At 48.7% G+C, this 12,127-nt stretch overlaps 1 protein-coding gene across 3 annotated transcripts in view; it reads right to left on the bottom strand.

The window, feature by feature from the left end:
- HMCN1 (hemicentin 1) overlaps positions 1–12,127 on the bottom strand; it is a 924,522-nt gene that overhangs the window by 597,986 nt on the left and 314,409 nt on the right. For all 3 annotated transcript variants that reach the window (XM_073642974.1, XM_073642975.1, XM_073642976.1), the window contains exons 23-25: positions 10,614–10,741; positions 9,192–9,452; positions 9,014–9,109 (exon numbers count right to left, since the gene is read on the bottom strand). In XM_073642974.1, coding sequence (XP_073499075.1) covers positions 9,014–9,109; positions 9,192–9,452; positions 10,614–10,741 — 485 coding nt within the window. The remainder of the gene's footprint in view (positions 1–9,013; positions 9,110–9,191; positions 9,453–10,613; positions 10,742–12,127) is intronic.

The raw sequence follows: 12,127 nt of genomic DNA, 5'->3' as shown, positions 1-12,127 counted from the left end.
TTATTGGACGTGTCCTCATAGTTAAACCATCCAATTCTAAATTACTTATAATTGAAACTGTTATAATCTATTTGCTGGCAATATAGGGCTTTTCGGGCAAAATATATCCCTTATCTGACACATTATCTGACGCATTATATGTATCACTGTGAAAAATTCACAGGACAAGTAATGATAAAACAAAGCTGTAAATCTTCAAGCATGTTACACATGAGAACAAAACCTATGAGGAACCATAAACTGTAAAGCCTGCTGATTTCTCTAATGAGGAGGCTATAACTCTCTTTATAGTAAGTGGATCCCTCCAGCACCAATTGGAGATTTGCAACACTGGAAATCTGCACCGTTGGATACAATGGAGCTCTATACTGACCGTTTCAAGAGAAGTAATTTGACTCCCAAAATACTCCCAAGTAGGATATACTGTTCACTTCTATTTTTTTACTCTCATTTGGCGTATGGACCGAGAAAGCTAAGCTGGTATGTTCTGTTACAATATAGGAATAGATAGTATGTTATATGTCTCTACAGAAACACTGTGCAGTATCACTTTTTTCCTATAATGAGTGGCCATTGACCAATGTATGCTCAGTATGCTCATACAGTGCCATATGCAGAAGTATATGCAGGAAAACACTCTCTATGTAATTCTCTGACAGAAGTCTGAGTCCTACTGACAAAAAGTTTACAACTAAAAGTAAGCTCTTATAGCCATGATGTGTGCAGCAAGTATTGCTTTCCTTGTAAGTTATAAGATACAAGGATATCTGGAATACTTTCATTACTTCATGTACTTTTTCATCATCTGTGCTTTGCCATTACAGTATATGTGTATGTAAGGGTGGTGAGGATGGCATCTCACTCCTCTGATATTTCTGTTGGTTGAATGTATTTTACATGCATGTTACTGCTATATGTATTTAATGGTTATTTTCCTATGGGCTGCAGTGGTGACCGGAGGCCACAAGATGTCACTGTCTTTCTTTTCACTCTGCTATAGAATGTAGGTGAAATCTGCACAGATACAGACATCATGCACAAAGACAGTTTAAGGGTTAATTAGAAGTACAGCCCATAGTGGGAGGGAGTTTTGTGGATTCTGAGTGAGAGAAGGGATCCATTTTAGTCAGTCTAGAAAAGTAATAGAAAGAGGAAAGACAGATTGTTCCTGGTGTGGAACTACAAGGCTCATGAGGACAAGGATCTAGTTACAGAGGCAGCAGGATGACACAGGCAAGTGGGGAAACCTGCAGAAAAGCTTAGAAGTCCAGGAAACGTACTGTCCAGCGAGAAAGGGACCTTGGGACAAGGCATCGCCCTGCTGTGGGTACTGAAACAGGGAGCATGTCTCTACGAGCGGCCCCTGAGACTGATATAAGCAAGGACACAGGGGATCAGGGCATAACAATATACGTGGACCCGTATGACTCTACCCCTAAGAAAATGCAGGCATTTAAGATCTCTCCTCACTACTGTGCCGTACCTGTTGCAGAAACAAAGTGCAGACTATAACTCTGAGAATGGAGCCTAAGTACTGTGTGGCAAGTGATGAAGAATGCATAACCTGTTACTCTATGTTCACCTGTTTGACTGTGCATAAAAAGAACACTGTTTATAACAGCTGGTTTGGCTTCTTGACTGAGAGGGTTAAACGGGACAGTTCTACAGCCAACGCATTAACAGGGATTGTGGAGATCTCAGATCTCAAAGCATCGTTGCACATGCAGCCACACAGTACACTATCTCCTGTAGCGGGCCGGGGTGTCAAAGAAGCGATGCTCGCCCATGACTGCCACCCTGAGCCCCGTTACATGTACACTATGGCCTGTAGGTAAAGAGAGTCAGTGAGTAATTGACAATATAAATCTTATACAGGTCAAGATTCCAAGTTAAGAACTGTAAAGTTCTGGATCTGAAGACATACATGTCCAGGCATTCAAAGGAGTTAAAGCTAAAAAGATCAATCACCAGTAATGAAAAGACTTACTAATTGGAAGAGCTGTGAAATGGAAGTAGTATGCTTCAGGACATGGTTGAGGCATAACATTGGATCCTTTCAACAAGTGTGAATTCTTTCTAAAGCAATTATATAATTATGTAATAAATTGAATTAACATTGATCTGGCATCCCGATGATAAGTTATGTGTAGTGCCGGCGTCCCTGCCCTCTGCTAGGCAGGGACGCTGTTCCCCTCACCTCTCTGCTCCGTGCCCGGCGTCCTCCTCCCGCTCTGCTTGCAGCGCGCGCTCCTTCCCGGCCACTGTGCTTAGGGCGCGCGCTCTCCCTCCCTCTTAAAGGGGCCGTGCGCGCCGTCCTAAGGAGTCCCCGGCCAATGGCCGGAGGACTTCACCATATATAAGGCACCTCCTCCAAAATGGAGGTGCCCGAGCAATGTTGTTGCACTGTTCTCTACTCTGCTTCAGCCCTCAGGTCCCGTTGCCAGTTACCTGCCAGCTTGCTGTCTTATTCCTGCCTGATATTCTGCTACCTGCCTGCTAGCCTGAGGTCCGACGGTCTGCCTTACAACTCCTGTCAGTCTGTCTAAGGACCAGCTTGCCCGCTCACCTGGGAGCGCACATCAGCTACCTGCCTGTTTGCCTGAGGTCCGACGGTCTGCCTTCCAACTCCTGTCAGTCTGTCTATGGACCAGCTTGCCCGCTCACCTGGGAGCGCACATCTGCTACCTGCCTGCTAACCTACCTGGAGGCTCCGCCGTCACGTGCTGTGACCACCTGCCTGTCCAGTGACTCCTGCCCGCTCACCTGGGAGCGCTCATCTGCTGCCTGTCTGCTAGCCTACCTGGAGGCTCTGCCGTCACGTGCTGTGACCACCCGCCTGTCCAGAGACTTCTGCCCGCTCACCTGGGAGCGCTCATCTGCCGCCTGTCTGTTGGTCTTCCTATAGGCTCCGCCGTCACATGCTGTGACCACCCGTTTATCCAGAGACTCTCGCCTGCTCACCTGGGAGCTCACGTCTACCTTCAGCCGCCACAGGTCGTACCAACCCTTTACCCAGAGACTGCCCCGGTCACTTGCCATGACCATCTGCCCGTTCATCCAGAGACTGCCCCGGTCACTTGCCGTGATCTCCTGCCCGTTCTTCCAGAGACTGTCCCGGTCACCTGCTGTGACTGCCTGCCTGGTCGCCACCCGCTCCCTTACAAGGACCGCCCCCTTGTATAGTAGCTCAGAGGTTCCGCCTCCCAGACCCGTTACAGTTTGCTCGGGCCATGGAACCCGGTGGCACCCAAGCTCCCTCGCTCTCGGACCTTGTCATGAACTGTCCCGTCAGAGGTCCCAACAGGAGTCCATCCTGGGTCACCTGCGGAATGTCAATTCTCGCCTGGACACTCTGACTGCTCCGCCAGCAACCTCCGCCAGTGCCATGACTCGCAATCCGGCAGCTCCGCTGCCCACTAATACCATGGTATCCTACCCCGGACCCCGGCTTTCTGCACCTCCTCGCTTCGGAGGCGACTCCGCCCAGGCTCGGGGCTTCATAAATCAGTGCACCCTGCACTTTGAACTCCTGTCCCACCAGTTTAACTCCGACCGGGCCAAAATTGCCTTCATCATGTCCCATCTCACCGGGGAGGCCCTGGCCTGGCTAAATCCTCTATGGGAGAGAGGAGACCCCCTGGTGTCCGACTTGCCTGCCTTTCTCACGGCTTTCCGGAAAGTCTTCGACGAACCCGGACGGAAGACCTCATCCGCATCATCACTGCTACGCCTCCGTCAGGGAAGTCTCACCATAGGCCAATATGCCATACGGTTCCGTACCCTTGCCTCGGAGCTGGCCTGGGATAACGACGCTCTGGTATCCGTCTTCTGGGAGGGTCTGTCCGGCCGTATTAAAGATGAACTTGCCGGTCGGGACATTGCTACCACTCTCGATGACCTAATATCTCTTGCCACCCGGATTGACCTACGGTTCCAGGAGCGTGCCAAAGAGGTCACCCGTGAGAGGAGGTTTCCACGTCTAGCTCCTACTTTTCAGAAACCCGTCACTCCCTCCGTCTCTCCCCAGGTACACTCTCCTGAGCTTATGCAGGTCGACCAGACCAAGATGGTCAAAACCCGTCAGGACTTACGCCGTGCCGAGGGGAGCTGCTTCTACTGTGGCAGTAAGGAGCACCAGATCCGTGCCTGCCCGGAGAGGTCGGGAAACGCCTGTGTCTAGGTTCGCTCAGAGAGGTCGACCTAGACAAGAATAAATCCTCTCCATCTCTGCTGCTGTCAGTCTCAATCGTCTGCGGGGAGAACCGTTATTTCGAACTAGCCCAACTTGACTCTGGAGCAGCCGGGAATCTTATTTCACAGTCCCTGGTAGAGAAATACCGCATCCCCACCAAACCTCTGGCTGTACCCTTGTCTGTTGCTGCCGTGGATGGGGGTCTCTTACCACGCCCCATCCAACTCATCACCGAATCCATTACTCTGCAGGTGGAAATGCTGCATTCTGAGAGTATCTCCTTTCATGTTCTGCCTGGACTCTCTCACGCCCTCTTGCTAGGTCTACCTTGGCTCCAGAGACATGCACCCGTGCTTGACTGGCAGACCGGAGAAGTCCTTCGCTGGGGACAGGACTGCCATAAGACCTGTCTGGTTCCCGTCCATCCCGTCCGTCCTTCTCCTACCCCAGCTAATCTACCTGGACTTCCGATTCCTTATTGGTCTTTTGCTGATGTCTTTAATAAAAAGGAGGCAGAGACACTACCCCCTCATAGACCATACGACTGCCCTATCGACCTGTTACCCGGTACTACTCCTCCCCGTGGGCGTATTTATCCATTATCCGCTGCTGAGACCCGGTCGATGTCCGAATATATTGAGGAGAATCTGGCCAGGGGATTCATCCGGAAATCTACCTCCCCGGCGGGAGCAGGCTTCTTTTTCATCAAAAAGAAGGACGGCTCTCTCCGTCCCTGTATAGACTATAGAGGCCTTAACCAGATCACGGTGAAGAATAAGTACCCCCTTCCGCTCATTCCGGAGTTATTTGATCGTCTGAGGGGGGCTAGAATCTTCACCAAACTGGACCTCCGTGGGGCGTACAACCTGGTTCGTATCCGTCAGGGGGATGAATGGAAGACGGCATTCAACACCTGGGACGGCCACTATGAATATCTGGTAATGCCCTTTGGTCTCTGTAACGCTCCTGCCGTCTTTCAAGAGTTGGTCAATGACATCTTCCGGGACCTTCTCTACTCCTGCGTAGTGGTGTACCTGGACGACATCTTGGTCTTCTCTCCGGATCTCCAGACTCACCGGAGGGACGTTCGTCAGGTCCTGCTCAGGCTCAGGCAGAATCACCTCTTCGCTAAATATGAGAAGTGCCTCTTTGAGCAGACCTCGCTTCCGTTTTTGGGCTACATTATTTCTCAGACCGGCCTACGAATGGATCCAGAGAAACTGTCTGCCATCGAGAAATGGCCTCGACCGGAGGGGTTGAAGGCCATTCAGCGGTTCCTGGGCTTCGCCAACTACTACCGCCTCTTCATACCACACTTCTCTTCCCGGACTGCCCCAATTTCCACGCTCACCCGTAAGGGTACTAATCCCAAAGAGTGGCCGCCCGAAGCAGAGGAGGCCTTTCTTTCCTTAAAACAGGCCTTCTCTTCCACCCCGGTGCTGCATCGCCCAGACGGCAACAAGCAGTTCTTCCTGGAAGTTGACGCCTCCTCCTCTGGAGCCGGAGCGGTACTTACTCAAAAATCATCTTCCGGGAGGATGGTAACTTGCGGCTTCTTCTCTAAACTCTTCTCCTCCTCAGAGCGCAATTATTCTATAGGAGACCGAGAGTTATTGGCCATCAAACTGGCATTGGAGGAGTGGCGTTACCTGCTCGAGGGGGCTCTTCACCCGGTAATAATTTACACTGACCACAAGAACTTGGCTTACCTCCAGCATGCCCAGAGACTTAACCCGCGCCAAGCCCGGTGGTCCTTGTTTTTTGCTCGCTTTGATTTTGTTCTTCATTTTCGCCCAGCTGACAAAAACGTCAAGGCGGACGCCTTGTCTCGATCCTTTCTGGTGTCTGACCTCGAGGAAGATCCGAAACACATCATCGATCCCGCCAGAGTAATGCAGGTGGCTCCCGTGAGTCTAAATCGTCTCCCTCCCGGAAAGACGTTCGTATCAGTACCTGATCGGGAGAAGATCCTTCACTGGGGTCACTCGTCTAAACTGGCTGGCCACGCCGGTCAGAAAAAGACCCTCCAGCTTATTACCCGGCACTACTGGTGGCCTACCCTGCACAAGGACGTAATAGACTTTGTTTCTGCCTGTGTGTCCTGCGCCCGCAACAAGGTTCCGAGACATCTGCCAGCCGGTCGCCTCCTTCCGCTTTCTGTACCTGCTGTCCCCTGGCAGCATATAGCAATGGACTTTATAACTGACCTCCCAGTCTCTGCCGGTTGTACGGTCATTTGGGTGGTCGCTGACCGCTTCTCCAAGATGGCTCATTTCGTTCCCCTGCCAGGCCTCCCGTCTGCACCCGAGCTAGCTAAAGACTTTATTCGTCACATCTTTCGTCTTCATGGCCTGCCCCTCCACATCGTGTCGGATCGTGGGGTACAGTTCACCTCACGCTTCTGGAGAGCCACTTGTAAACTGCTAGACGTCACCCTGGACTTCTCTTCCGCTTACCACCCACAGTCCAATGGTCAAGTGGAGCGGATCAATCAGAACCTGACCAGTTACCTCCGGCACTTCGTTAATGCCCATCATTCAGACTGGGTGGATCTCCTACCATGGGCCGAGTTCTCTTATAACAATCACGAGAGCGAATCCTCCTCCAAATCCCCGTTTTTTGTAGTCTTCGGTCAGCATCCTCGGATTCCTTTTCCTGTCTCCACCTCTGTGGACAACCCGGCTGCGGAATCTCTCGTTAGCAAATTTTCCTCCATTTGGGAGAGTACCCGATCCGCACTCCTTCAGTCATCCGAACGGATGAAAAGACACGCTGACAAAAAACGCCTGGATCCTCCACAATTTCGTCCTGGAGATAAGGTCTGGCTCTCATCTAAATATGTCCGACTCAAGATACCTTCTTACAAGTTAGGGCCTCGGTTCATCGGTCCTCTGGAGGTCATCAGTCAGATCAACCCGGTGGCCTATAAATTGAAACTCCCGGCCAACTTACGGATCCCTAGCTCCTTCCATGTATCTCTCCTCAAACCTGTGGTACTTAACTCTTTTTCCAAGTCTACAGGTACGCCTCCTGCTCCGGTTTCTGCTGAGGACGAGTTTGAGGTAGAGAACATTCTTGCCACCAAAAGGGTAAGAGGGAAGACCTTTTTTCTAGTAGATTGGAAGGGGTTTGGTCCTGAGGAGAGAACGTGGGAGCCCCGGGAGAACATCCATGCCCCTCTCATCCTTGCAAAATTTCTGTCTGGCCTAAAAAAGGGGGGCCTAAAGGGGGGGGTACTGTAGTGCCGGCGTCCCTGCCCTCTGCTAGGCAGGGCCGCTGTTCCCCTCACCTCTCTGCTCCGTGCCCGGTGTCCTCATCCCGCTCTGTTGGCAGCGCGCGCTCCTTCCCGGCCACTGCGCTTAGGGCGCGCGCGCGCTCTCCCTCCCTCTTAAAGGGGCCGCGCGCGCCGTCCTAAGGAGTCCCCAGCCAATGGCCGGAGGACTTCACCATATATAAGGCACCTTCTCCAAAATGGAGGTGCCCGAGCAATGTTGTTGCACTGTTCTCTACTCTGCTTCAGCCCTCAGGTCCCGTTGCAAGTTACCTGCCAGCTTGCTGTCTTATTCCTGCCTGATATTCTGCTACCTGCCTGCTAGCCTGAGGTCCGACGGTCTGCCTTACAACTCCTGTCAGTCTGTCTAAGGACCAGCTTGCCCGCTCACCTGGGAGCGCACATCAGCTACCTGCCTGTTTGCCTGAGGTCCGACGGTCTGCCTTCCAACTCCTGTCAGTCTGTCTATGGACCAGCTTGCCCGCTCACCTGGGAGCGCACATCTGCTACCTGCCTGCTAACCTACCTGGAGGCTCCGCCGTCACGTGCTGTGACCACCTGCCTGTCCAGTGACTCCTGCCCGCTCACCTGGGAGCGCTCATCTGCTGCCTGTCTGCTAGCCTACCTGGAGGCTCTGCCATCACGTGCTGTGACCACCCGCCTGTCCAGAGACTTCTGCCCGCTCACCTGGGAGCGCTCATCTGCCGCCTGTCTGTTGGTCTTCCTGGAGGCTCCGCCGTCACATGCTGTGACCACCCGTTTATCCAGAGACTCTCGCCTGCTCACCTGGGAGCTCACGTCTACCTTCAGCCGCCACAGGTCGTACCAACCCTTTACCCAGAGACTGCCCCGGTCACTTGCCGTGACCATCTGCCCGTTCATCCAGAGACTGCCCCGGTCACTTGCCGTGATCTCCTGCCCGTTCTTCCAGAGACTGTCCAGGTCACCTGCTGTGACTGCCTGCCTGGTCGCCACCCGCTCCCTTACAAGGACCGCCCCCTTGTATAGTAGCTCAGAGGTTCCGCCTCCCAGACCCGTTACATTATGGACAAGATTCCAACAGAGAAGGGTAATAAGGTAATATCAAGCAGAAAAATACTGTAACTACATTAAAGATTTCTTTTATGCAAATAACCTCAACAGAAAAATAAATATTGTTAACAAATAGTGATGAGTGTAAGTGCTTGTTTCTCGAGTTTGCCTAGGGTGCTCGGGTATGCACCGAGTATCATGAGTGACATGTTCGAGTCCCCACAGCCGCATGTTTCACGGCTTTTAAACAGCTACAAACATACAGGGATGGCCTGACAAACACGGGCAATCCCAGCATGTTTTGTGGATGTCTAACAGCTGCGAAACATGCCGCCATGGGGACTCAAACATGTCACTCAAGCACCCGTGATACTCGGTGCATCCCAAGCACTCTTGGCAAACTCAAGTCATGGGCACTTGGGCTCACCACTATTAACAAACAATTGAAAACTATTTTAACTAAATATGAATGATTTTTAAGAGTAGTGCAACAAATGAAAAAATCAACTGATTTATACCTTTTGCCGGGCAAGGAAATGCAACCCATTGATTGGAAACTCTTTCCTGGTTTGTTTTATCATAAGGAGGTTCCAGGTTGGACAAAGAAGGAGGTGCTACAATGGAATAGTATACCAAAAAGTCATTACAACTAAGAAACCAGGTAATGATTAGTCGAAATTGTCATAATTGCCTTACCTTGAATCTCAACTGTTACATTTGCCTCGTCTTGGCCAATAATGTTACTAGCAATGCATGTATACAGGCCTGCATCAGAAAGTTCTGCGCTATCCACTCTGAACGTGGTATCCTTTAGTCTTGGATTCAGTCCTAGGATTCTTCCATCCTTATACCAGCTTGTTGTGGGTAGTGGTATGCCATTGCTTGAGCACGAGATTTCAAAACTTTGATTAACATTTGCTCTTATGACTTTAGGACCTCTCTGGATTTTTGGTGGGACTTAAGAATACAACATAAAAGCAATTAAAAAGCATAACATAAGACCAGTAAAAATGGTAACAACACAATCCATTTCCCTTGGTATTTTGCCTGATCTAAATACAATATCTTTTTGAGTGTATGTTTTTATGTAACATTCCAAAACTGCAAGGTGACTGATGCTGAATTTTAGTTTTACGTTGGCATTTCTATGATTAAAATTTGTAGAAGGCTGAGAAATTATGGAAACTGTCTATAAAACACTCATGCTTAGTAATAGAAGGTTAAAATACTACAGGATGAGGCAGGCCCCAATGATGTATGATGGAGGTAGCACAGGTACTCACACACCTATCAGGGATGCACAAATGAAGCTTATGAGGTGCCAGTAACATGGTGCCAGTTTATACTGTTAGTCAAGTCCATACTATTAGATCAACTCACACTCCTACTATTAGCTCAGGAGACATGCTCAGCCACCATAACCCCAGCAAATAATGACACCTCATTCGCCCATAACATCACAAGCCATAACTGCAGCCTACTAAAGTGATAAATATATGGCAAGAGATGATATAGTGGCCAAATTATGGAAGCTTACAACCCACATCAAGGTCACCCTTGTCTTGTAAATCCCTATGCTAAAATCAAAAGCAATTCACTGAAAACCAAATGCACAACATACTACCGGCAATAGGGGTCTGAACATGTAGAATCTAATCACAGAGGAATTGTGTTACTGGCACCTTCCAATAGATCATTTTGTGTGCATTTATAATGCTAAGCATCAATCGAGGGTGTGAGTGGATGTTGTAGTTGTGCTACCACCATATACCATTGGGGTCAGTCTGCATTGACTTTGTATCAGTAACAATGGCCTTTTTAAAGCAGAAATATAAATCTCAGTATGTGATACAGATATAGAAATTACTTTTAGTCATTTTTTCACAATTTGGTTACAATGCAAAAAACTAATGGTCAGAGTAAACATTTCTCATGTTGAGAAAAAGAGAGAGAGCGGTGCCTAAATTTTTCTGCATATAACTTTTGTTTTAATTTTCAGCTTCCTTGTGCGAAGGTTTGTCAGATTCTCTTGTCCTTCCTGGCCCTGTCTTATATATTTGACATAATTTTTCAATGGTTAGATGAAGGGTTTAATCAAGGCAAAGAAACCATACTTACCATAAACATTGAGTTTTACAGTCTGCGTTACATTTCCTGCTATATTGGTGGCAACACAAGTATACATCCCTGTGTCTGTAACCCTAGTCTCAAATATCTTCATTGAACCTGATGGAAGGATATTGTGCCTATAACAGTCAGGACCAGAAATTAAAATGTGATTTATACTATAAATTCCCTTCTACAATTCAAAATTTATTACTATAGAACTATTTATTTTGCTCACTCATACTCTGATATACTGTATATAATTCTAGAATTTATGTACATGTAATATATATACAGTACAGACCAAAAGTTTGGACACACCTTCTCATTTAAAGATTTTTCTGTATTTTCTTGACTATGAAAATTGGACATTCACACTGAAGGCATCAAAACTATGAATTAACACATGTGGAATTATATGCTTAACAAAAAAGTGTGAAACAACTGAAAATATGTCTTATATTCTAGGTTCTTCAAAGTAGCCACCTTTTGCTTTGATGACTACTTTGGACACTCTTGGCATTCTCTTGATGAGCTTCAAGAGGTAGTCACCGGAAATGGTCTTCCAACAATCTTGAAGGAGTTCCCAGAGATGCTTAGCACTTGTTGGCCCTTTTGCCTTCACTCTGCGGTCCAGCTCACCCCAAACCATCTCGATTGGGTTCAGGTCTGGTGACTGTGGAGGCCAGGTCATCTGGTGTAGCACCCCATCACTCTCCTTCTTGGTCAAATAGCCCTTACACAGCCTGGAGGTTTGTTTGGGGTCATTGTCCTGTTGAAAAATAAATGATGGTCCAAATAAATGCAAACCGGATGGAATAGCATGCCGCTGCAAGATTCTGTGGTAGCCATGCTGGTTCAGTATGCCTTCAATTTTGAATAAATCCCCAACAGTGTCACCAGCAAAGCACCCCCACACCATCACACCTTCTCCTCCATGCTTCACGGTGGGAACCAGGCATGTAGAGTCCATCAGTTCACCTTTTCTGCGTCGCAGAAAGACATGGTGGTTGGAACCAAAGATCTCAAATTTGGACTCATCAGACCAAAGCACAGATTTCCACTGGTCTAATGTCCATTCCTTGTGTTCTTTAGCCCAAACAAGTCTCTTATGCTTGTTGCCTGTCCTTAGCAGTGGTTTCCTAGTAGCTATTTTACCATGAAGGCCTGCTGCAAAAAGTCTCCTCTTAACAGTTGTTGTAGAGATGTGTCTGCTGCTAGAACTCTGTGTGGCATTGACCTGGTCTCTAATCTGAGCTGCTGTTAACCTGCGATTTCTGAGGCTGGTGACTCGGATAAACTTATCCTCAGAAGCAGAGGTGACTCTTGGTCTTCCTTTCCTGGGGCAGTCCTCATGTGAGCCAGTTTCTTTGTAGCGTTTGATGGTTTTTGCAACTGCACTTGGGGACACTTTCAAAGTTTTCCCAATTTTTCGCACTGACTGACCTTCATTTCTTAAAGTAATGATGGCCACTCGTTTTTCTTTACTTAGAATTTGTATTATGGCAAGAAAAAAACAGCTAACA

This window comes from Phyllobates terribilis, unplaced genomic scaffold (assembly GCF_046119375.1).
Source record: "Phyllobates terribilis strain yellow unplaced genomic scaffold, ASM4611937v1 Scaffold_8__6_contigs__length_399053987, whole genome shotgun sequence".
Classification (NCBI taxonomy): Eukaryota; Metazoa; Chordata; class Amphibia; order Anura; family Dendrobatidae; genus Phyllobates; species Phyllobates terribilis.
Note: the sequence above shows the minus strand (reverse complement) of the source record. Positions and strands in the feature narration are given on the sequence as shown.